At 38.4% G+C, this 26,848-nt stretch overlaps 1 protein-coding gene across 3 annotated transcripts in view; it reads right to left on the bottom strand.

Annotated features, from left to right (window-relative positions):
• CROT (carnitine O-octanoyltransferase) overlaps positions 1-26,848 on the bottom strand; it is a 41,049-nt gene that overhangs the window by 10,821 nt on the left and 3,380 nt on the right. For all 3 annotated transcript variants that reach the window (XM_066240444.1, XM_066240445.1, XM_066240443.1), the window contains exons 3-10: positions 26,528-26,663; positions 21,012-21,136; positions 18,971-19,152; positions 18,680-18,804; positions 9,878-9,986; positions 3,223-3,316; positions 2,789-2,914; positions 1,317-1,418 (exon numbers count right to left, since the gene is read on the bottom strand). In XM_066240444.1, the coding sequence (XP_066096541.1) occupies positions 1,317-1,418; positions 2,789-2,914; positions 3,223-3,316; positions 9,878-9,986; positions 18,680-18,804; positions 18,971-19,152; positions 21,012-21,136; positions 26,528-26,642 (978 nt within the window). In that variant the 5' untranslated portion in view covers positions 26,643-26,663. The remainder of the gene's footprint in view (positions 1-1,316; positions 1,419-2,788; positions 2,915-3,222; positions 3,317-9,877; positions 9,987-18,679; positions 18,805-18,970; positions 19,153-21,011; positions 21,137-26,527; positions 26,664-26,848) is intronic.

Below are 26,848 nucleotides of genomic sequence, written 5' to 3' on the forward strand. Positions count from 1 at the left end.
ATTAAACCAGGGAATACAGCAAGTACGGGGGACAGTATGACTGAGACCGCGGTCAGTTCTAGAAAAAACAGGTAGGGAGAGATGGTCCGGGGAGGAGGCAGTATCAGTCGTAGGAGGGAGAAGGGGATCAACTGCAGCAGGCAAGTCAGAGAGAAACGGAGGGTAGATGGCATGCAGCAGTCAGCTACTCACACGGGACAGGTTCCTGGGACTGGTGAGTACAGAAACCAGACTGAGGAGGTGAGGAAGACTCAAACAAGGGTGTTGAAGAGAAAAAAACTGAGGCAATTAACAAATACTAGCCAGCCTTACCCAAACTCAGCTGAACACCCATGTCAACAAATACCTTCTTAAGCTAATGCTAGTTTGATTTAGGTTTCTATCACCTAAAACTGAATAAATACTGATTAATACAACCACTGAGCCCAGATCAATGTAATAAGTCTTTTTAATATTTTACAGTCACTACATTTTTTTAGAGGAAAGCTACCAAAAAACCTACCTCATGCTACTTTATGCCAAATGACATACTTTATGAAAAGTGTTACAATGAGATTACAAGTGTGTAATACAACTCTTAGGCTGACTTTTTAAATTTTCTTAATCCATAGACCTGAATGTTCAAGAGAAAACAGCCAGGTAGAGCTAATGAAGAAGGCTATGAGAGAACAGAAGAGAAACAAGAAAAGTTTTTTTATGAAGAAGATAAAAATGGTATTAAATACCAGACATTTTCATATCATAGTGTAAATAAATAATTTTCCAGAGATCCTGTGTCATTTTAGAACAAGTTACAAAATTACTATTTTAATTAGGTAAATCTAGAAATATATCCACATATATTTCTCTGGGCACAGAACATATACATAATGCTATATATCTTTATTTTATTAAAAATATTTTTATTGATTGATTTTAGAGAGATAGAAAGAGAGAAACAGGAACATCAATCTGTTCCTGTATGTGCCCTGACCCAAGATAGAACCAGCAACCTCTGTTCTTTGGGACGATGCTCTAACCAACCAATCTATCTGGCCAAGGTAATAAAATAGGTTGTAATACTTAAGAGATTATACTACATGAAAATATATGCAGATTTTATTTTGCAGATACACACCAAACTATTAGCTTTACTATACATGAAAATAATTTATCCAATACTCTATTTTTACTGAGAATTCATAATTAAACCTTCTATGATAACACCTTAAAGTATTTACTTATATTAAGACAGCACAGCATAAGTACTATAGCTACTGCCATTAATTCAACCTAAAAAAATTAAAAGAAAAATATAACTTCAGTAGTTTACTTACATCACAATTACAGCCAAATACTCCATTAGAAAAGGAAATCAAGTTATAGGATTTGTCTCCCCAGCGCACTGTTGGATCTCCAATGAGGATCATTGCAGTTGCCTACAATAAATTTAATCTTTCCAAATTAAAAAAATTTTACTATTGACTTCTAAGTATTTATATCTTAAACATATATGTATAGTCTCATTTTTCCCCTTCAGGTTAATCAAATTTAATAAACAATAACAGTTATATTCACAAGATTGTAATTCTGGCCCTGACTTTAGATATTTCTTAAAATCTCAAAAAAAAAAAAAAAAACCTCCAGAAAAGAGAATGCTAATATGATATTAATAAATGTTTAGAGAACATACAATTGAAAGAACAGGTTTTTGCAACTTCAATAGTGTTAAGAGGACTTGGTAAGTTATTAAAATTTAGTTATGAGAAAAATGTTTCAAGAATTCAGATCCCACTAAACCTGTTTTTCACACGGTAGGTTCTGGCCTTAGTGTGTCATGAAATCAGTTTAGTGCATCACAATAAACATTTTATACAAAAAAAACAATAAAATAAAACATAAGTATCGGAATACATCACAGATAATAAAAGTAATTACTATTTGTGAAACTTCTATTATACACTTGTGTGCACACAAACTGCATGTAGTGAGCTGCAGTCTAAATCTGTGTCTAACCGTAGATTGTAGTAAAAAAGTTTGAATAATACTGCCTTAAAACATATTCTTCCTCAAGAAGTTTTGTGATTCTTCTAATAAAAAGAAAAATAAAACTTAAAAGACTAAAAGTTGGTTTCCAGCTACGTTTTTCAATTCTATATTATTTTATTGCTATCGTTTAATACTGATAATGCATTATGAAATAATTCCAGTGTTTTCAAAAGACTATGATGACACTTCTAAATATATGACTACTACCTTTTATTATATCCCAGGAAATGATATTATCTCAGGGGGGAAAAAATAAGGCCACATTTTCCTTTAAACACACTACAGTCAGTTTGTTTAATAAAACCACATGATAAAAATAAATTACTAACATTTTATACAATTCTTAGGACATATCTCACCAACTAAGGGGTCAAGGCACACTGGAGTGGCTTATGGGTAAGTTCTCATGTCACCTTTGGCATGAGAAGCTCATGTAGCCCAGTGACCTATGCAAATTTTCTATATATGCATTCAATGAAAAGGTTGAGAAACACTGATATGTGATACGCAAACAACAGTCATATTTCTTTAAACAACATACAAGATTTATCTAAATAGTCCTGAATAGTGTGGAAAGCAGTCATGAAGCATTATTATTTATCTATGTATAAGCTTCAATTTGGTACAGATATGTATCATAGTTAAGAAACATTTTAAGAGCCTGAATATAACAACAACAAAAAAATCTCATGTTCAATATATATAAGAGTCCTCCAGAAAACTTTCTGGGAAGAAATAACAGAATAAGATAGTTAAGTACCTGTGAATAATCTTCTGGCGTTACATGTGGACTGCTATCCTCTATAGAATATACCAGTAAGCTGGTCTGAATTTTTTCTAACATAGTCAAGTTCTCCGGATCAAGACTAATCAAATATTCTCGTGCCTGAAGGGCAAGGAGATAATGATTAAATGTTACAAATTAAATATACTATATCTAGAAGGGAAAAGTTCATTAAGAATAGTACATATATAGTTAATAATGTACTACATATTCGAAACTTCCTGGGAGGAGATCTTAAAAACTTTCTCAGCACAAGAAAAGAAATTTCTAATTATGGTGATATGTTAACTAGACTTATTGTGGTAATTATTTCACAATATATACAAATATCAAATGACTATTTTATATACCCCAAAAGAACATGTTATATGTCAATTATACCTCAATAAAAAAAAAGTGTAAATTATGACCTTAGCCCATCGAGTCCGCTCCTCGCTAGTCAATGCTGCTACCCCAGGCCCCTCAGGTTCACTGTGGCACTTCTTGTAGATGTATGTCAATTGCCTTACAGAGGATTAAAGAAAGAGGATTAAAAGAATAACACAGGCAGCATCACTAGCTATTTTGGCCTCAATAGGTTATAATGTTTACCAGTGTTTAAATGTTTTGATATGTTATCCAAAGAAAGATTATGATCCCAACAGCAATGAATGTCTTTCCAACACTTTTAAGGCAATTATGGCCAATTAACACCGAATCTGTATTTGACAATAACTTAAATAAACAAACTTGGGTTGGTTGATGTAATTTATACTTTGAAAATGCACTTGCACTTCCAAGTCGAAGTAAACAACCCTATACTGTACGTGGAGAACTTGAATAATATTCTGGTAAATAATCTCACAAATACATATAGCTTATCTGACTAAAAACTATGTGCAAATATATTTGATAGAGGACTTACTTTATACCTAATTAATACCTGTGTTTAACTCAACACACATAAGTACCATGTAGTCATGTGTTGTTACTTATAACCATTGCATTTTAAATACTCTATTAGCTAAGGATAAATTATTTCCCCCAATAGCTTTCTATACTCCCAGTCTGATGAGTTTCATGTATTTTTAAATATGTTGCAGGTAAATAATAGTGTTCTTCCATAAAGAAATAAATTTCCATCAGCCAAAAATCCAGAGATTTAGTTAGTTTCAGTCTTCCTCATGGCACATTCTGAGAAATTAACTCAATTAAGAGCTTCTAAGCATTTCTCGGAAAGTGAGCTAATGTGGCTTACTAAATGGCCAAAAGGCACCACTAATAGCCATCCCTTATTTGTGGCTTTTTCATTCAAAACTGAAAAAAATATGATAATTAATTTGCATAATTTCCCGTTTCTTAATTATTTCTGTAATACTAATGAAGAAATAAAGTCCTTGCTGCAAAACTCCTCCCTCTTTATTTGAACATTAATGGAGGAGTCCTGTAGCACAAACTATCTGCATCTACAGTGGGAGTAAGGGGCCTTACCTCTTCCTGTTCACTTGTCTGCAAATTCTGATTTTGCCTCAGTTACAAATAAAGTTTCTACAGTTGGTGATTAGGTAGGTGGTAGGCATAGTAACTAGCATGACTTCTGAGTGCGAAAGTAATAAACTCTACCTCAGCCTTTTTTTCCATTTGGTACTGGTTGCTGCTCTTCCCTTATCACCTCAAATCACTGGTTTTGACCATAAAACTAACACTGCTGCCTGACATGGCCATTCTCATATACATAAAATGTGGTTATTATCACAGAGAAGTTATCAGAGAAAATATGTTAAACCTGAAATGGCATTTTAAGTTTGATAATAAAAGGTCGTATAATAATTGCTTAAATCTTCACCATTAACAAGTCCATACTCACCAAAGCAATCTACTGATTCAATCAATGTGATCCCAATGGCATTTTTACCAGAAATGGAAAAAAAAAATCCTAGAACTCACAAGAAACCATAAAAAACTCTGAGGAGCCAAAGCAATTTTGAGCAAGAAGAATGAAGCTGCAGGTATGCTTCTTGATTTCAAAATAAACATATTACAAAGCTATGGTAATCAAAACAGTATGGCATTGGCATTAAAAACAAACAAACATATAGGCCAGTGGAACAGAATAGCCCCAAAATAAACCCACTTATATACGGTCACCAGAGGTTGCCAAGAACACACTATGGGAAAGGACGACAGTCTGTTAAATAAATGGTGTTGGGAAAACTGGACTGTCACACTCAAAAGAATGAACTGGGTCCCTGTCTTATACCATACACAAAAATTAATTCAAAACAGATTAAAGGTTTAAATGTAAGACCTCAAACAATAAAACTCCTAAAAAAATATAAGAGGGAATAAAGATTCCGACATCAACCTTGACAAGTGTTTCTTAGACATGACAACAAAAGCACAAATAAATGAGATAATATCAAACTAACAGCTTCTGCACAGTAAAGGAAACAACATGAAAAGGCAACCTGCAGATTATGAGAAAATATTTGAAAACCATATATCTGATAAGAGGTTACTATCTAAATCATATAAGGTGCCCCCTAAAATTCAATAGACAAAAAAAAAAATCTGATTTAAAAAATGGGCAGCTGTCTAGACATTTCTCCAAAGAAGATCTACAAATGGCCAACAGGTACATGTAAAGGTACTCAACTATCACTAATCATCAAGGAGATGGAAGTCAAAACCACAATGTATCACCTTACATCAGTTAGGGTGTTTATTATCAAAAAGACAAGAGGTTAAGTGCTGGTGAGGAAGTAGACAAACGGGAACCCTTGTGCACTGCTGGTGGAAATCTCGGTGCAGCCATTACGAAAAACAATATAGCAGTTCCTCAAGAAGTTCATAGAGCTACTATACGACCCAGCAACCCAAGTTATGAGCACTATTCCAAAGGAATTGAAATCAGGATTTCAGAGACATTGGCAATGCCTAGTTCACTGCGGCATTATTCACAATAACCAAGAGGCAGGAGCAATTTAAATATCCATTGACAAATGGATAAACAAATGTATGGAAAATTATTTGTTCCACATACAATGGAAAATTATTCAGACATTAAATCCTGCCATTGGCAGCAACACGGATGAACTTGGAGGACATTATGCTAAGTGAAATAAGCCAGACACAAAAGGACAAATTATTACATGATTCCACTTATATAAGGTATTTACAATATTCCAGCTCCTAGAAGCAGAGTAGAATGGAGGGTGCCAGGGGGCTGAGGTAAGGAGGAGATTGTGGAGGTATCAAAGGGTAGAAAGTTTAGTAATAGGAGTCAGTCCTGGAGATCTACTGCACAGCATGGTGCCTAGAGTTGACAATACTGTGTATATATTTAAGTTGGCTGAAGGTAGCTTTTACGTTGTGTTCTTATCACAAAAAGTAATAACAAAGCAGGAAACTGTTGGAAGTGATGGCTATGTTATGTATAGATTGTGGTGATGAATATGTACAGCTTTTTGTATGTCAGTTTAAAAGTAAATTATCTGTTCAAATAGAAAAAGAGGTATTGATTTGGTAACAAGATAATCTCTTTTCTTTTAATTTGGTTATTCATGCATCTGTTTTTCAGCTACACATGTAACCTCTGATACTAAAAATCACAAAGATTTGTATTAACAATACTTACAATTCAGAATCATATATATTTAAAAATATTCTACACTTGATATTTCCTCACAATCTGGTTTCTGCCTTATTTTTCATTCATTAATTTACTGTATTCTGGTTTTGTCTTCCAATAATTATTGTGAAACCACATTTCTGAAAGTTACCAACAGAGTCCCGTACAACAAATCAGTCTTATTTTCCTCATCATAGAGTGTTTAACACCCAGCAGTAAACCTTCACACTATACTCTGCATTGTTTTTTGTGACATTATTCCACTGCGGTCGCCCCACCTCACTGACCGCTCAGTCTTCTTCATTGACCATTTGTTCTCCTTCCACTGCCAAATGTGTTTCCCCAAATTTCTATCATTAGCCTCCCCCAACCTCTCCTACAATTTCTCCCTTGGTAATTTCATGCACTTCTTTAATAGCTTCAGCTATCACCTTCATGTAGAGATAACCAAATGTCTTTTGAGGCTCCAAATCACTAAGATTCAGAATCTGATCAATCTATCTTCCTCTTCTGATGTATCTTACATTTCTAGATAAAATTTCCTAATGCACAGGGATGGCCTGATTACTTAATTCACACACACAGACACATACTTTCATTTTGTATTAAGGAAGTAGAATTAAAAAAGCAACAACAACTTGGTAACTAATATCTTAGAGCTTCACCTGCATGTAAAAACATAGAAATAGGCCCTGGACGGTTGGCTCAGCAGTAGAGCATCAGCCCAGCGTGTGAAAGTCCCAGGTTCAATTCCCGGCCAGGGCACACAGGAGAAGCGCCCATCTGCTTCTCCACTCTTCTCCCTCTCCTTTCTCTCTCTCTCTCTCTCTTCCCCTCCCGCAGCCAAGGCTCCATTGGAACAATGTTGGCCCGGGCACTGAGGATGGCTTATGTCCTCTACCTCAGGTGCTAGAATAGCTACAGCCCCAACAGAGCAATGCCCCAGATAGGCAGAGCATCGCCCCCTGGTGGGCATGCCAGTGTATACTGGTAGGGTGTATGCGGGTGTCTGTCTGACTGACTGCCTCCCTGCTTCTAGCTTTAGAAAAATACAACAACAAAAAACACACATAGAAATAAATAATTTTAATAAAACATTATAATCAATATAACAGAGATAAATACAGGCAATTAGAGAGACCAAAGGAGGCCAAATCCTTGGGGCGTGAGGCAAGGAAAGGGAACAGGATATTAGGAAAACAGCTGACCTTATGGTGTCAGGTAAACAGAGACACAAAGCATGAGTAAGAATCTTTACTCAAGAGGTAGACAAGTCAGGAGAAGGCATTACAAATAGCATGAGTACATGCAAAGATAATATGCTGTGTTACAAGAACTGCAAGCAGAGAAATGGGGTAGGAATATAGGAGGCAAAGGAGGAAGAGCAGGTCAAATCTAGACCACTGCTAAAGAACTAGGAATGAATTCTAGACCACAAGGAATCATTTAGGATTTTAATCAGAGGTGAAACACAATCAAATCTGAATTCTAAGGACTCATAACTATAGAGAATATATGGAAGCAAGAAAATAACCACAGAGGTTGAATTAACAGTTAAAAATCTGAAAATAACTTTTATCTCTTTAAGAGCAAACAAAAATTCATATTTTCCTGTTGAGTCTCCTGATTTTTTATTTATTTTTGTTTTTTCTTCTTTTCCAAGTGAAGGGGGGGGGGGGATAGAGAGACAGACTACCATATGCATCCCTGCTGTATCCACCCAGCAACCCCATCTGGGGCCATGCTTGCAACTGAGATATTTTTAGTGCTTGAGATGGAGGCTCCACAGAACCATCCTTAGTGCCCAGGGCCAACTTACTCGAATCAATTGAGCCATGGCTGCAGGAGAGGAAGAGGGAGAGAGGAAGAGAGGGAGATGGAAGGGGAGGGGGAGAAGTGGAGAAGCAGATGGTCGCTTCTCCTGTGTGCCCTGGCCAGGAATCAAACCTGGGACACCCAGAGGCCAGGCCAATGCTCTACCACTGAGCCTGATTTTAAAATAGGGATTCAAATTCTCCATTATTCAAGAAAAACAGGTCACAGCCCAAAGTTAGTGCACAGATCACATGTATGCAATTTCCGAAGAGTGGCTTTGAACAATCCAATTAATAGGCCTGATCTAATAATTATATGTCAAATTGGGACCAACCAAACTAAAAACCATGACTAGAATCTACACAAATACTATCCAAGATGCAAAAGCAAAATACCTAAAGAAAAGATAAATTTCCCTACTTCAAAATTTACAATGTACAATTACAAAAATAAAACAAACCAATGAAAATAAAGAACTCCTACAACACTCATACACCACTGAAGTGCTTATTAGTGTAATTATTTTGGAAAACTGACATTATCTCCTGAAGGAAAGGTACACACTCAGCAAGTCCCCCTGGGTGTGCTTAGAGAGTAATGCAAGCACACGTACATCAAAACACTTATACAATAATTTTCAGAGCAGCTTTTTTTTGTACTACTAAAAACTGTAAGAAACCTAAACAATTACTCTTGGGAAGGAGGGAAAGCCTAGTAACTGGGAGGTGTTAGCAGGGGGTTTCTGGAACACTGGCAATATCCTGTCTTGATCTGGGTGGTGGTTACATAAGTATTTAGCTGTATACTTCTGTGTGCACTTTCACATGTTTTGGAATTCTTAATAAAATAATTTAAAAAGTATACAGATATATATAACTCAACATTTAGAAGACAATCTATAAATTTGAACTGATTATAAATTAATGATATTTAACCTTTTTAGAAGCAGCAAGTCATTCAGTGTGATAATAGTAATATACATGTGTATTTTTAAGAGTCCTTATATTTTAGAGATACATACTAAAATATTTATAGTGAAAGAATATTATATTTGAGAATGAGGAGCAGGTCACAAGGAAGTATAGTTGAAACAAGACTACAAATTTATCATTGTTGATGCTAGAAATTGATAACTGTTGAAGACAGGGGAAGAGTATATGGAAGAGCTTCTCAATATAATTCCCTCTACATTTTCCATAATACATTTAAAAAATACAAATGTAGAAAATAATACTATAATACATAGTATATACTACTATATGTACAATCTATTAGTATGTAATACATACTATACATGAAATATATATATTTTAAAATCTATATGCATATAAAAATTGAAATGGAAGGCTAAGACACACCCAACTAGTAACAGTGATGAATTCTAGGGCAGGTAATGGGACTAGTACTGTTTGCAATATTTTTATACAAGTACTTTTATACAAGTGGGATATATTCATATATGCCTAGTAAAATGAAAAATCGATTTAAATTAAAAATAAAATTAGAATAGATTTTTAAAAATTCAGTGTATATAAATTTATTATTGCCACCTTATAAATAGGCAATTCTGAACATTTATTTGTTTTAACTCCTGCAAAAGCTTTAAGATCTAACAAGATTCAAAAGAGTAGTTTGAAAACCTGAGAATCTCTGGTGGGGTGATCAAACATCCTTCGTGAATTACATCAAAGATAAAAACTCGGCCTCGACACAGCACTGCAATGTGACTTGGGGAACTCCCTTCACTCTCTGGAAATAAAACAGAAAACACAAGACCAAATCTAAAAGTCGAACAAGAGTAAGGTTGCAAATTTACATCCCACAGAAAAAAATCATTCCTCCAATAATTTACTTATCATGTGTCTACTATATACATATATATCACATGAATAATAACACTTGAATAAGGTGAAGGAATTCCAATTGTTACAATATAAATGCATACTCTTGAAACCTGTCCATGTGAAACTTCTAGAAATCCATGGGAGTGTCCTATAAGCCCCAAACTACTGCAAGACTTTCTAGTTTTACTTATGGATACGAATGGGAAGGGGATAGGGGCAGCAGAGGACAAGTTTAACAAGTTTCTCTTTCTGATTATTTTAATGCTGATTGCTCATTGGATAATTTAACTGCAGAAATATCTAGCTATCATTTCTCAATAAAACAGTTTCAGTAGAGTAAGGGCACTGTATGCCTGAGTGGCAAGGAGAAAGAATTTTGCTAAATCTGTAGTTTTATTCAAAGCTCTGATAATACCCAGAAGCCACTGATAACTGATTCTCTCTCCTTTGGCACACCTTAACTCCTCAAGGACTACTTGTTTGCTGTAAACCTCAGACTATTCTGATTTAGTTACATCTTTCAAGTACTAGTCCCTTCAACAAGGATCTTCCTGTATGACCGCTCCTTCCCTCTTAAGAAGGGAAATAAAAAAGAAAAGCTAGAGAAAACATACTTCACTCGAAGGAAATTTACTGGTTGATATTATGTACAAGGAACTGTGACAAATTCTTTACACATTACCTCATGAAATCTGTTCAACAATTATGAGGGAGTATCCTGAAAGTACTATTTTGTGCCTTCTATCCTATTTTCTCAAGTCCTAGGAGGTGAGTCATGTATTATACTTGCCCCTCATGGCTACTCCCCACATATTTCTTCTCTCTTCTCCTCAAAACCATGTCCATTCCCTTTTACATTTACCACCACTACATTTTATGCTGTCTACTGACTGCAACCCATCCAAATTGTAAGGCTGAGGAAGAACGAACAAAATAAGCTTGATGCAAAATTATCAATAAGTGGCTAGGGGGAGGGGTGGGGAGGAGGTGGAGGAGAGGGAGAAGGAAAAGGAAGGTGCTGGGGTTACCTCAGGATGATCTTAAGAGGGGCTATTTGAGCAGGCGACGAAATGAAGCAAAGGATGAACCATGAAAATATCTGCAGGAAGAGAGTTCCAGGCAAAGAAAACAGCAAGTGCAAAGGCACAGAACAAAAATGAACTGGTTTGCTTAAAAGAAAACAAGGTCAGTGCAGCTGTAGCAGACAGAGAAAGGGGTACAGTGGTAAGATTGGGGCCACATCATAGTGACTTCAGAAAGGGCTTTCAATTTCAGATATGATGGGCCTTAGGTGAGAGAGTAGTAACGAGATGTAGTGACTCCTTTGGAAAGGCCACTCCGGCAGCTCCATGGAGGCGAGAGCGCAGGAGGGGAGAGCACACACCAGCTCCGCTCACTTGTGCTGCAGCACTCCCCAGGAAAGGGCTCTAACAGAAGGCGAGGGGCTCTGCCTGGGCTGGGCCACTCCACACAGACAAAAGGTCATTTTTTTTTTTCTTTTGTGAGGAAGATATTACAGATTGGAACAATCCAGTAAGAAGAGAAAACTGACAACGCAGCATAGAGAGAAAGGATAATCCAAAAGCAAAGTCCTTGCTAGGCACGAAGAGGAGGGGCCCAGCACACCACGCAGAAGGGCTGTTCTAGGAGTCAGAACAGTTCGCCTATTTTTAAAAAGGGAGGCAAAATTTATGACTGTGCAGTAATGCATTGCAAGGAGGTTGTAGGATGGGAAAACACTTCCATGAGCATGTTTTCTATGATTGCTACAACTGACCAAGTGGTAAGTTACCACTAACAATACAAATTTATAATCTTACAGGTCTGGGGACCAGAAGTCTAAAATGTGTCTTACTGTTATAAGCAGTTTGAACTTTATGTTACCCTAACTAATCATGTTAGATTTATGTTACTATTAACTAACTCTATCACAAACATTCATGCACCTGTCCTGCTCACTGCCTGTTTTGGAACAGCTCCTGCCTGCACCCAGACGTTAAGATGGTTTTTCAGGACACAGAAGTCCACCATCTTCTCAGGACATGGGAATCTGAATAAACCTCTTTCCTTTTCACCAACACCTATCTCACGAGCACTGGCTTTTGTCATGGCAGGGAGCCGAACCTGAGTTCAGTTCCATTATTGGACTAAAATGAAGGTGTCAGCAGGTCTATGTTCCTTCTGGAGACACCTAGGGAGAATGTTCCCTTCACTTTTCTAGCTTGTAGAGACTGCCTACATTGCTGGGCTTGTGGCCTCCTTCCTCCACCTCAAAGTCATCAGGGAAAAGCATGACTTTCTCGTACTGCTAGCTCTGGTCTTTTCCTCTGCCTCTTTCTTCTACCTATAAGAACTTTTATTATTACTTTGGGCCCGCTTGAATAATGCAGGATAATCTCCCCATCTTAGGTTAATTTATTAGCAGACTTAATTTCATCTGCAACCTTAGTTCCTCTTTACCATGTAATCTGACACATTCAACAGGTTTCAAGGATTAGGAAGTGGACATCTGGGGGTGGTGGGAGAAGTGTGATTCTGTCTACCAGATAGGCCGGTAAATTCAGGAATGAAAAGATTGTTTTACATTTGTCAAGAATTAGAAAAGAGCTCACCCTGGCAGGTACCTCAGTAGATAGAATGTTGCCCCAGAGTGCTAAGGTCACTATTTTGATCCCCAGGGTCACTGGCTGGACCCCTAGGTCACTAGTTCAATCCTCGGTCAATGCACACAGAAGCAATCAATGGGTGCACAACTAAGTGAAACGAGTTGATGCTTCTCCCTCCCTCTCCCTCCCCACCATCTCTCCCTTCATCTCTCTGAAAAGAAGAAGAAGGTAGAAAAGGAAGGAAGGAAGGAAGGAAGGAAGGAAGGAAGGAAGGAAGGGAGGGAGGGAGGGAGGGAGGGAGGGAGGGAGGGAGGGAGGGAGGGAGGGGAAGGGTAGAGGAGGGGAGGGGGAGTTCATTAGAACAGAGTTCATTAGCTAAGAATAAGGAAGGGACCTTGGCCAGCTGATTCAGTGGATACAGCTTTGGCAGGGCATGCGGATGTCCTGGGATAATTCCCTGGTCAGGGAACACTCCCCTCCCTCTTCTCTCTCTCTTCTCCTCCCGCAGCCAGTGGCTCAGTTGGTCTGACCATGGACCCTGAATGCTGAGGATAGCTTGGCTGATTCAAGCATGGGTGCCAGACAGGGGTGGGTGGTGGTTGCTGGGTGGATCCCAGTCAGGGTGCATGCGAGAGTCTGTTTATCTCCCCACTTCTCACTTTAAAAAAAAGAAAAGAAAAAGGAAGTAGAAAAGCACAAAACAGGCTTTTCTGGAAGTGAGAATAATCTGACACAAGAATATGGCAATGTGAGTCCACTTGTGGTTTAACTGAGAAAAATGTAAGTTACGAGAGAGAGGAAAAAAACGTAAGTGAGGTTTTGTGGTTTTCATTGGCCAAGTAAGTTGCTAGAGTAGGTATCTTTGATATGTAGAGTTAAAACAAAAGACTGAAATTTAAACAGTGTTATGGTGGGGTGTAGTGAGGAGGAAGCAGGTGGGCAAAGATTTCAATGTATATGCAAGGAAGTGATTATAGTTAAGAACCATAGAAAGAAGTAAAGATTGGGGGTGGGAGAGGGAGGGATGGGACTGTGAAGAACTGTAGGGATGTGGAACTGTAAGTCACAATGTGGTCAAAGGAAGAGCTGAAGTGGACTACCAAAGGAAGTGGGTTGTAAAGAGCAAGTAGGTATCAGACTGATATGCTTATAACTATGATATTCAAGTGGAGTTTTTGATAATAACAAGGTTTAAGGCATGACCATGGGTGTGAGTGGCTGCTTAAGAGGGAGTGAAGAAACAGATTCCTAGAGGAAAAAAAATGAACAAAAGGAGAGGGCATGGATCATCTACACGTAGAAGCCTAAGTCATCAAGAATGTGACTGAAGTCCTGGCCAGTTTGCTCAGTGGTAGAGTGGCGGCCCGGCATGTGGAAGTCCTGGGTTCAATTCCTGGCCAGGGCACACAAGAAAAGCGCCCATCTGCTTCTTCACACACCCCCTCTCCTTCTCTGCCTCCCCACTTCTCACTTCAGAAAAAAAAAAAGAATGTGACTGAAGTACTAATGGAAAGACAGTAAGATCAGTGCTAAAACAACCAATGAATGAAGGGGGAGTCACTGAAACAATGACGAGCAGTGGTCATATAACCCGAGAGCGTTTTTCTTTTTAGAGAGTTCAAATTGTAAGACAGAAGAAAAAAAGGAAAACACAATGGGAAAGAGAACATAAAGATCCCCTACATGCTCACTGGTACCAAAGTATGAGAAAAAATGTCCCCACTTGAGACGGTTATATGGAAAGTAGGAAGCTCAAAGGATAGCCAGGTGTCAGTAACAGTACCATTCAGAAGGAAACAGGAACTCTCAGAGAAAAGGTTGAGGATATCATGAATTTTGCTGACCATGAGCTCCAGAAAGTACAGCAAAGGGTATGGGGAAGGGTCACAGCAGTGAGGACCTGGATCAAATTAGGGTATGCACAAACCATGAAGCCAGACGATCAGAAGCAACACAGGAAGTCTAAATTGCTTGGGCAAAATGAGGTGAACAGGAGGAAAGGTAAGACTGAGTTAGTCTTAATGGTCTCTTAGGTGGTAAGTAAGAGTCTCGTGCTAACGACTGCCTCCCTACTGAGACTGGCCTCAGAGCCGCAGCAGCATGCATGCTGCCTCCCCTGCTCCCTTCTCTCCCCTCCGCCCACTGCCAACACACAGTTTCTTCAACTTTCTCCTTGTCTAGGACAGATTCCAGGGTTCAGCATTATAAACTTCCCCTTGCAAAACCCCTGAAATCCTTCAAGCCCTCTCCTCTGCACTTGCCCTTGATTGCTGCTGAAGAAAAAACCACAACACACCATCTAGTTTGACTTTAAATTCATAAACACACATTTCAAATGGGTACTGACCACTGTTCAGCTACCTACATTTCTACAGCATGTTTGAAAGAGTGACTGTTTCAAACCTCCTTTCTCCTTCAGTCTTCCACCACAGGTGATGAACTGTTATTTTGCCAAGGAAGACACAATGAATGCACAGGACCTCCTATCTTCCTACAGCAGAACGGGTGGTCTGGCTGCACCTAACGGCACACTCCCAGCAGCCACTCTCATCCTTGCTCTTCAAGACCAAAGGACAATCCCTCTACCATTTCTGCTCTTGACCCTTAGTTCTTACCTTCTCAGTGATTTTGGCTTCTTATCCATTCCCCTGTAAGATTAGTTTTCGTTCTCTCCTATGCCATTCCTATGATAAAATATCACCCATCTTTAAAAAAATAAAATAAACAAAAAATCTTCCACTGCACATCAAAACGTTTTTTGCAAGCATTCTTTCCAGATGTCACCACTTGTTTGCTTTCCTCTCCTCACCTTGAACTCCCTTCCCCAGTCTCCACTTAGGCTGCTCTTGTTGGGGGTACTTTGTCTACATCATGTTGACAAAGCCAATGGTCACTTTTAATTTTTAATTTATTTGACCTCTCCAAAACGTCAAATGAAACACTTCCTAGCCTGGTCTGTGGTGGCGCAGAGCACAGAGTACCAACCTGAAACACTGAGGTTGCCAGTTCGAAACCCTGGGCTTGCCCGGTCAAGGCACACATAAGCAACAAATGAACAGCTCAAGTGAAGCAACTACTTCTTATTCCCCTACCCTCTGCACTCTGTAAAATCAAGAAATAAAATCTTTAAAAAACAAACAAACAAAAACACTTTCTTTTCTTGGCTTCTGGGAACCTACTGGCCTTGCTTTCTTCCCACCTTGGCCTCTTTTTTGCTGGTTCCTCCTCCTCGGTTCACCAAATATTGCATTTGATTATAATAAGAATCAGTACTAGTTCCCTGGTCACCTTCATCTACTATGTGTTCCAAAAATAATTTTAGCCAGTGGTCCCCAACCCCCGGGCCACAGACCGGTACTGGTCTGCAGAGAAAAAATAAATAACTTACATTATTTCCGTTTTATTTATATTTAAGTCTGAACGATGTTTTATTTTTAAAAAATGACCAGATTCTCTCTGTTACATCTGTCTAAGACTCACTCTTGACGCTTGTCTCGGTCATGTGATACATTTATCCATCCCACCCTAAAGGCCGGTCAGTGAAAATATTTTCTGATGCCTGACCAGGTGGTGGCGCAGTGGATAGAGTGTCAGACTGGGATGCAGAGGACCCAGATTTGAGACCTCGAAGTCGCCAGCTTGAGCACGGACTCATCTGGTTTGAGCAAAAGCCTACCAGCTTGAACCCAAGGTTGCTGGCTCCAGCAAGGAGTTACTCAGTCTGCTGAAGGCCTGCGGTCAAGGCACATATGAGAAAGCAATCAATGAACAACTAAGGTGTTGCAAGGTGCAATGAAAAACTAATGATTGATGCTTCTCATCTCTCTCCATTCCTGTCTGTCTGTCCCTGTCTATCCCTCTCTCTGACTCACTCTCTGTCTCTGTAAAAAAAAAAACAAAAAACTAATAAAGTTTTTTTTCCTGACATTAAACCAGTCTGTAGCCCAAAAAAGGTTGGGGACCACTGATCTTAGTGACTCTTGTGGCTTTAAAAATTATTTCCATGCCAGCTAATGATGACCCTAAATCATGTGCAGTACTGAATTTTTCTTAGAACTCCTAACTTTGTATCTAACTGCCTACTTGACATTTCCACTGAGAGGTCTAAAAGGCATCTTAAACTTAACATAGTCTAAAGGAACCCTTGATTTTCCTCCCTAAATATCTCCTCCCAGTTTTTCCTGCCTCATGAACCAACACACCTATCTACCCCATTAGTTAGGCAAGCCAAATATCATAAAGTCACCTCTAACTTCCAGTTTTTCTTACATCTCTTAACCACTCTCTGAATAATTCTGCTAAGCCCAAATTCAAAATATATCCAGAATCTAGTAACTTTTCACCACTCCATGCTACCACCCTAGCATAAATCATTATTATGGCTCACAGGGACTGTATCAAAGCAACTTTATAATTGACCCTGCTTTACACCTCCTAAAAAACTTTCCTTCTAACAGCAAGTAAAATGATCTTTAAAATATTAGCCTGATCACATCATACTTTCTCAAAACCCACTAATAGTATGTATTCACATTTTAAATAGAAGCCAAAAACTTCAGCTGGCTTACAAAGTACTATATGATTTGGCCTCTAGTCACCTTTTCAGACTGTATTCTCCCTCCTGCCTGCTCCGCTCCAGCCACAATGCCCTTCAAACATGCCAAGTTTACTATGCCTAAGGGATTCCCCGGTAATACAAACAAAACAAAACAAGCTGAACCAAACAAAAATAAAACACCAAAAAACTTAGCTGGATCATCTAATCATTCAGATCCTCAGAGAGGTATCCCTTGGCTACCAAATCTAAAACAGCCACCCAGACAACTCATGTTATTGAATTCTATATATTGTATTTCTCATTAACTCTGATATTTTTCATATTCACTTATTACCCCAGCTTTATCACTATCTATACTTTTTCACATAGCCATAAGTTCAAGAATATATTAATCATGACAGCTTAAGCCATTGTGTCAAGAGACACATTATTAAATTAACGAGTCTCCATTTTATATACTATAACTTAAAGGAGTGACCTTATCTAAGGACATATCTACTAGATGCTAAAGACTGAATTCAAAACCAGGTCTACTGACATTGGTTCTTAACTAATGTATATATTACCTCTCTTTGCTACTGCTGTTCTGTCGATTTTCTCCTGTTCATCTTTTCCATTCATATTTGGGCATTAAACTTTATGCCATAAATAACAACATTCCTTAACACTTTATTTTAATCTCCCACTTGCAACATCAAGGTAAATGTGTGTAGGTTTGAAGACATTATCTCAAGCATCTACAGAGGTTTACAGAGGAGAGCTGAGTTCTACATGAACTATCCATTCCTAATTACATTCTGCAGTAATCATAAATTGACATTAAATTTATAAAACATAAAAATTCCTGAAGTAACAGAACTAGCAGTTACTACAACAGAATTTTCCATTTCAAATTATGCTAGAACACCAAACCAAAACTGACATTAAACTTACAGTAAAAAAACAAAGACTCTGATGAGTCGATCTGACTTCAGGTGCCTTTAAGAAGATTGTATCAATCTCTCACCTCATCTAAGAGGGAAGGAAAGCATCTTCACGATGAGGGGGGCATGATGAGCACAGAGAAGCAAGCACGCAGAAACGGACCCCAGATAAGAAGAAGAAATAAGGGTAGAAACAGAAGGATTCAAATCATATTCTCATATGCTTATTTGTAATTCTACCCTTTCAACCAAAATTTAAAATTTTAAATTATGTAACATAAGCATCAGGTTTGTATAGAACCATGCAAGACACAGTTTAGAAAATCGAGTCCCATAAAACAGTTTCAACTAATCAGAATAACTGAAATAAGGTTCATAGAAAGCCTTCAATTTATCAAAACTCAGTAAGAAATATTCTTCAAAATAGCACATTCTGTGTCACAGAAACTACAGCAAAACTACCCAAATCTCAATGCCTTTACCAAAGAAAATGCCCACATTTTCTACTTACCAGTCCTAAAATAATTCATAATTGAGTCTCTAGTGATTCCTGGTACCTTGCAGGTAGCAAACAGCATTCGGAATTGATTCATATCTAGAGGAGTATTCCCAACTTTATGAACAGGCAGTTTTTCTCTAATAAAACAAAAAAAAGTATTTTGATTAGGAAGTCATCATAAAACTTATAAACCAAACAGTCACAGCTATAATACTCTCTCCAAATAAGTAAATGAAGCTTCTCTCAACTTTTTCCACCTGATACTTTGGGTAAATTTCCTACTAAATTCATTAAGTATCTTACTTTCTTAATAGCTGCCAGTAGTTCAAGTTATGCCAAAGACTTATACTTCCTCTTTCCAACTGTGTTCCTTCCTTTGGAGGCCAGTAGTGTTCAATATGGGATGCAGGACCCCCAAAGTTGACGTTCAGTTGTGATGGCACACGGACATCCAGGTAGGCGACATTCAGCCACCACTCTTCCAGCTAAAATAAAGAACATCAGCCTAATGCTACTGATAATATAAGAACGTATAAAAACAAAGTTACTATTTGGGGTTTCTATCCTCTTCTTAGGAACTGTAGGGTCCTTAACTATTATTCAGTTTAACTGTATTATCAAAAGTATGAAACAAAAAAGCACCTTCAGACAGATCATTATCAATCACAAATACCCAACAAAGTACTTAGATGTGTTTTCTCAGAGTACCTGGGGAACAATATTCAATAATTACTCACTTAATTAATGGATTTACAATTTTCCTTTTCTAAGCAAAAACTGATATATTAAATAAGAAATATAAAAACTTTTTAGTAGGTGTTAAAAACTAATTTACGTGTTCTATGTGTCTCTTTTCCACTATACGCACTTTAATTTCTTGCACAAGTAAGCAGATCTTATCAAATTATCTGCAGTTATTTTTGAAATAGTTGATGTTCTCAATTATAATCCATCATTCAAAAAAAGATATAAATGAAAAGGATACAGACAAAACAACAACTTCTTACCTTTACCCTAAATTAGTTAAAACCACTCAAGGCTTAATATTGAGAATAAAGGAATCTGGAAGTATAATTTTATTATTCCATCATAGATGCCAATGGCTGATGAAAAAATAAGCTTTCTTTTTAACTGCTAAAACTAAAAGATAATTGCAATCATTATTTCTAGACTAAAGGAATTATCTGTAATTAAATCCTCTGGTGTACACTATATAAGTAGAGTAGTAAAGCTGAAGAAGCCAAAGATTCCTTGTAGAAAACTGATATCCTTAATAATTACTATAGCAATGTCGCAATCTAACTGAAACACAGAATACTCATAACCATTCTCCACTCTGATTCTGTCATGGCTCTTTGTCTCACATGCACAGGCGTCCCCAAACTACAGCCCGCGGGCCGCATGTGGCCCCCTGAGGCCGTTTATCCGGCCCCTGCCGCACTTCCGGAAGGGGCACCTCTTTCACTGGTGGTCAGTGAGAGGAGCACTGTATGTGGTGGCCCTCCAACGGTCTGAGGGACAGTGAACAGGCCCCCTGTGTAAAAAGTTTGAGGACCCCTGAATTCTACACCATATATGTGACATGTACACTTTAGTAGCATTTTAGGATTTTTTAGGCAATGATCACCTGGACAAAATATTTCTCTCAGGCTTGGCCTACAAATCACCTGCATCAGAAGCACATGGAATAGTTGTTAAAATAAGGATTTCTGGGTCCCATTCCAGAAATACTGAATCAGAATTACTGATCTCAGGAAATCTGCATTTTAACAAGTTTGCCATATGATAAGAAAGTAGCCTGCTCATACACTCAAATTCCAGAGTTAAGCAATTCATTAGAATGATGATAATGACTGCAAGATTTTTCACAGTAATAATTTTAAAGTGAAAGATATGCACATTTTTATTTTCCATTTTATTTATTTAATTAATTTATTTTTGTATTTTTTCCCTAAGTTAGAAATGGGGAGGCAGTCAGACAGACTCCTGCATGCACCCGACCAGATCCACCCAGCATGCCCACCAGGGGGATTGCTCCATTGCGGCTGAGCCATTCTAGTGCCCAAGGCAGAAGCCATGGAGCCATCCTTAGAGCCTGGGCCAACTTTGCTCATATCGAACCTTGGCTGCTTGGCTGCGGGAGGGGAAGAGAGATAGAGAGAAAGGAGAGAGGGAAGGGTAGAGAAGCAGATGGGTGCTTCTCCTGTGTGCCCTGACCAGGAATCGAACCTGGGACTTCCACACACCGGGCCAACGCTCTACTGCTGAGCCAACCAGCCAGGACCTATTTTCCATTTTTAAAGGATCAACAATTTTCTTATCTTAAGTACAATAACATAAATACCCAATTTCTTTTTCCTTTTGCCCTTTCAAGTAATTTCTGGTGCAATTTCTCTCCAATACCATTTTGAAATTTTTGGACAATTTCTTCAGTTTTCTTATATTCTTCCTCATTTGCAAATGGCTTTACTATAAAGAAAAAATATGCATTAAAGTACTTAGACATCAAATACCACAAACTCTTCATTTTTAGTACTTATACAAATCTTGAGACTGATTTATGTAAAATTATTATGGATACACTAATTATCATAGCAGTCCAATAAATTGGCTCAAAACCAACAATTCAAAGTACTATAAAAAAATAAAACAATGGAAATTATGTAATCTAATAAACATTTTCTTTTTTTTTTCTTTTTTTTTTTTTTGTATTTTTCTAAAGCTGGAAACGGGGAGGCAGACAGACTCCCGCATGCGCCTGACCAGGATCCACCTGGCACGCCCACCAGGGGGCAATGCTCTGCCCATCCGGGGTGTCGCGACCAGAGCCACTCCAGTGCCTGGAGCAGAGGCCAAGGAGCCATCCCCAGCGCCCGGGCCATCTTCTGCTCCAATGGAGCCTCGGCTGCGGGAGGGGAAGAGAGAGACAGAGAGGAAGGAGAGGGGGAGGGGTGGAGAAGCAGATGGACGCCTCTCCTGTGTGCCCTGGCCGGGAATTGAACCCAGGACTTCTGCACGCCAGGCCGACGCTCTACCACTGAGCCAACTGGCCAGGGCCTAATAAACATTTTCTGAAAAACTATTTTAAAATCATTCTCGATGATGACAGTTAAAATGACAAAGGACTATCATGTAGCTCTTGGTCCTACAGCAAAGTAAATTGACTTTAGCCATGAATAAGAGAAATTAATGTGCCTTTCTACTAAGGTTCAAGCAGAGCCCTGAACATGCTGTATGCAGATGTAACACAAGTGTAAAGCCTGCCCATAGTGCGGTGCCGTGTTGGCAATAACAGTTTCCTTCACAAAAAGAAAAGAAAAAGAGAGAAAGCGAGGATATAGGGTTCTCAGTCCATTGAAACCAAGGGCTATGAAAATTAAGTTATAGATAAAAGTAAATTTTAGAAATCTTGAGAAATTAGTATTTTCCGTTTGTTGTATTTTGCCTCTTCAGTACCTTGTCCTTTTTGTAACATTGATCTTGGAAAGAGAGAAAGGAAGGGAGAGCGAGAAAGTGAAAGAGAGAGACAGAGAAAGAGGAAAAGAGAGAAATAGGAAGAGAAAGAAAAAGAGAGAAAAGGAAAGAGAGAGAGAGAGAGAGATATTAATTTGTTGCTCCACTTATCTATACATTCATTGGTTGATTCTTCTATGTGCCCTGACTGGGGAGCAAACCTGTAATGTTGCCATTTTGGGGCAACGCTCTAACCAACTGAGCTCAAAAGCAACTGAGCTCAAAAACCAACCAGGGCCCTGGCCAGTTGGCTCAGCGGTAGAGCGTCGGCCTAGCGTGCGGAGGACCGGGGTTCGATTCCCGGCCAGGGCACACAGGAGAAGCGCCCATTTGCTTCTCCACCCCTCCGCCGCACTTTCCTCTCTGTCTCTCTCTTCCCCTCCCGCAGCCAAGGCTCCATTGGAGCAAAGATGGCCCGGGCGCTGGGGATGGCTCTGTGGCCTCTGCCCCAGGCGCTAGAGTGGCTCTGGTCGCAACATGGCGACGCCCAGGATGGGCAGATTATCGCCCCCTGGTGGGCAGAGCGTCGCCCCTGGTGGGCGTGCCGGGTGGATCCCGGTCGGGCGCATGCGGGAGTCTGTCTGACTGTCTCTCCCTGTTTCCAGCTTCAGAAAAAATTAAAAAAAAAAAAAAAAAACAAACAAAAAAAACAACCAGGACCTCAAAATCTTATCTTAAAATCAATTTAAATATCTACTCATAAAAAGTACAAGTAAATTTCAAAAACAGTGATTAATCAGTAAATTAAAAAAAATACTAGAATTCCCAGATGAAAGTAAAGAAAAAAGGAGAAAAATAATTTTTTTAAAAAGAGGGTTTCCAGTTCAAGTGAGTGAAATACATAGGTTTACCTCTACCACTAGCAACTCACTAAAATGACAGTAAAGTAATTAAAAAGGTATAAATCTATAAGGACAAAATAATGATAAAAGAGAAGACAGCAGGACAACTTAAGCTAACATTTCACAAATTACAAAACATATAGGAAAATGGCAACTGACTTTGTAAAATCGAGAAAGTATCGAAAGTAGAAGGCAATGGAAGACAGGGCAGAGTTAGGTGCAAACCAAGAAGCAGCCAGTTCTGGCAGTATAATCCCCAAAAGGCTCAAGAATTAAAGACACATGGGCTTCCAAAGGCAGGGGATAAAGTGAGGCTGAGAACAGGATTGCCAGTAAGTCTTTAGAAGCTGCAATCACCCACCCACACTCACCTCTGTATAGAAAACCAGGCACCTTCCTAGCAATGTCAGTGGAAATGCGGATGTTTACTCTCAGAAGTTGAACCAGTCAAGTAGAATACCTGGATTCTAGCTCAAATTGAAAAGAGGATAGCTTATAATAAACCTGTATATCCAGAACAGTGAGTCCTCCAGCCCCTTCCCCCTGCTAAACTCCCAAAACACCAACAATCAGGCCTTCTAAACAAATGATGAGAAGAGTCTTCTTTGGCAAAACTGATCGGTTTAAGAGAAAGGAGTACTGATATTGGGTATGACCTCATAGACCTGCTAGTTCTCTCCCCTATTACCCTAGAAGGCTTACTAGTCACCAAGCGCCACACATACACAGAGTTCCTAGTCTGCTTTTTAGAGTCTGACTCAAATATGAATGTCTAAGAAGTGCCAGATATTTGATGAAAGCCTCACATTCGAGAGTCAGAGAGTAGAACAAAGGATTGGTAAATACCAAACAGTAAAAAGACCAAAAGGAGAAAGTGCTAATAATGAATATACATCAGTCTCCAAGAAAGATGCCAAGGAGTGCAGTAAGTACAAGACCATTGCTCTAGCTTCCCACAAGTAAAGTGACGCTCAAGGGGATGCAACAAAGGCTTCTACATAGGAAATGCTGGATTCAGAAAAGGAAGAGGCACTGTAATTACAAGCATTTGTTGGATGCTAGAGTGTCCAAAGAATTTCAGAAGGTCAGTCTATGTGTTATAACCGTAAAGCTTTTGACTGAATCAATCCTGTAGAGCTACTGGCTGCTCTGAAAGAAATAGGCATGCCTCAGCATCTGCTAGTCTTGATGTGTATCCTGTGTTGTGGACAGGAAGCCACTGTAAGAACAGACTATGGAGCAAGAATAGTTTCCTATAGAAAAAGGTGTCAGACAAGGGTGCATTTTATCTCCCTATTTGTTTAATATGTACACATAACGTATCAAACGAAAAACTGGACTTGACTCAAAGGAAGGAGGAGTGAAAACTGGTGGAAGAACTATCAATAATTTAAGATATACAGACAACACCATCTTACTGGCAGAGAGTTGTAATGATTTGATATGACTTCTGATGAAAGTGAAATAAGAAAAGTGCCAAAGCAGGACTGCATTTCAACAAGAAGACAATCATGACTACCAAAGCAATACACAACTTTACCAGAGACAATGAAGATACTGACTTTGTTAAGACTTTGTTTACCTTGGTTCAGTCATCAGTTCAAATGGAAACTGCAGCCACGAAATCAAGAAAAGGCTGAGACTCAGAAGGGCAGGAAGGGAAGAATTAGAAAAAAATCACTGCGTGTATTACAGGTGAAGGCCTAGATCATCCACATCCTTGTATTTCCAATAACTATATATGGATGCAAAGAAGACTGACAGGGAAAAAACTGATTCGCTTGAAACATGAGGTTGGAGGAGTGCTAGTCTGGATCACCATAGAGATGAACAAGTGGGTCCTAGAGTTTTCCTGAAATATCACTGGAGGAGAAAAGGACAAAATTGAAGCTGATCTACTTTTAGGCACATCATGAGAAGGTAGGCTTCTTCGGAAGAGACAATAAAACTAGGTAAAATAGAAGACAACAGGGATAGAGAAAGACCAGGTGGATTGATGGTTTAAAAGAAGCCATAGACACGAGTCTGCAGGAGTTCAGCAGGGCAGTTGAGGACCAGATGTTATGGATATTATTCATAGAGTCTCTAGGAGTCAAAGTTGACTCAACAGCAATTAACACTCTAATAATGAAAGGGAAACATTTTTAAATTAAAAGCTTAGCCCAGAAGGACCCAGATCCAAGTAAGAGGAGTTCCAGAGAGAGCAAAGACGTAAGGACAAGACTATCAGAGAAACAGTATTTCAAAAATTTCCTAGAAATAAAGAATATGACTTTTTAAACTAAAAGAACCCACTGAATATTCAGAGAAATAAATGAAAATACCTATACACTAAGAAACATCATTGAGAAATTCAGAATGGTAGGGATAAAAAAAAAGAGGTTGCCAAACATCTGGAGAGTAAAACCACAGGTCACATATAAAGGACTGCACATCCAAGAGGAACAAAACTCTTTAAAAGTATCATTTCCAACCCAGAATTCTATAGTCAGCCAATCAATCATGTACAAAGGCAGAATAAATGTTTTTCAGGTCCTACATTTTTCCCTCATCCCAGATATGCTTTCTCAAGTGCCTACTGAAGATATACAGCACCAAAATATGGAAAAACAGATAGAAAAAAGAGGAAGACAGAATCCACAAACCAGGGAACCCAATACAGGAGAGGTGAAGGGAACTGCCAGGATTCTGGCCAAAGGAAAGCCCCAGGACAACAGCTGCCCACAGCTCAAGAGATGCTTGCTGATTGGAGCAGGAGGTAGAGGGTGCCAGAGGGATGTCTCCAAGAAGAAATGAAACTGAGAGACTATCTTATGTATTTAAATAGATTCAGGGATTCTCAGTGCATTGAAGTATTTGGGAATAAATTAGTTGTGAATATAAAGCAAATTTAGCAAATGAAAAATGAGGAGAAAAATGCAACAAAAACGTAAATGGTTCTCTTGTGAATAACTGCAAAACATAAACCCTAAATGGTCAGGTAAATTAATTCAGGTAAACACTGATCAGGTGAAACTCTAATTAAATCAAGTGAATATTAATTTAATCCCAAATGGTGATCTGGAATTGGATTTTCCCTCTCATGTTGGGTTGTATGTATGTTGTGGGGATGGGGGAGATTAAGGGGTGTAAGAATGCTAAATATACATAATTTTAGAAACTAATTCATAATATCAACTGAAAACTCCAAGAAATAGTAGCATAAGAAGTTAAAATAGTTTAAACCTGGAGATAACACAAGAAACATAAATTATTTGAAAATGCCTGCTTGAAAGAGTGGGATGTGCAGGGGTTGGGGCTACCACTTTTTATTGTAAGTCTAACAGTACTATCTGGCTTTTTAAACTATGGAAAATTAACATAAGAGAAAATTTTGGACATTTTAAGGATATTTTACTATCATGAGCCTAAAGGAAAAATCAATTAGACCCTCATCAACCTCTAAAAATTTTATAGTTTTCTAAGTTGTTAAATAAAAAGTTATATTAAAAGATTACAAACATACCTGATTCAAGGTATTTTTGTAATGATTCTTCAAGTAAAGGAACAGGCAGTGATGGAAGAGAATCCTGGTACTGAAATGTTCTTTCTTCAGCTGACTTAGCCAATTGATTTTCCATGATACAATCACAATAGAAACACTAAAGAAAAAAGACAGCCCTCACCACTTCAATCTCACAAATATTCTTATATATATGGTAGGTCCAATTCACTAAATCAATATTTAAGAACCACAGTATATCCAGGTCTTATTTGCTTCTTGTCTTTAATAAATCCATAAACTTGTCAGAAAGAGAACCAATATTTTAAAAGTGTAGACTCTGAG

Source organism: Saccopteryx bilineata, chromosome 7, assembly GCF_036850765.1.
Source record: "Saccopteryx bilineata isolate mSacBil1 chromosome 7, mSacBil1_pri_phased_curated, whole genome shotgun sequence".
NCBI classification, from domain to species: Eukaryota; Metazoa; Chordata; class Mammalia; order Chiroptera; family Emballonuridae; genus Saccopteryx; species Saccopteryx bilineata.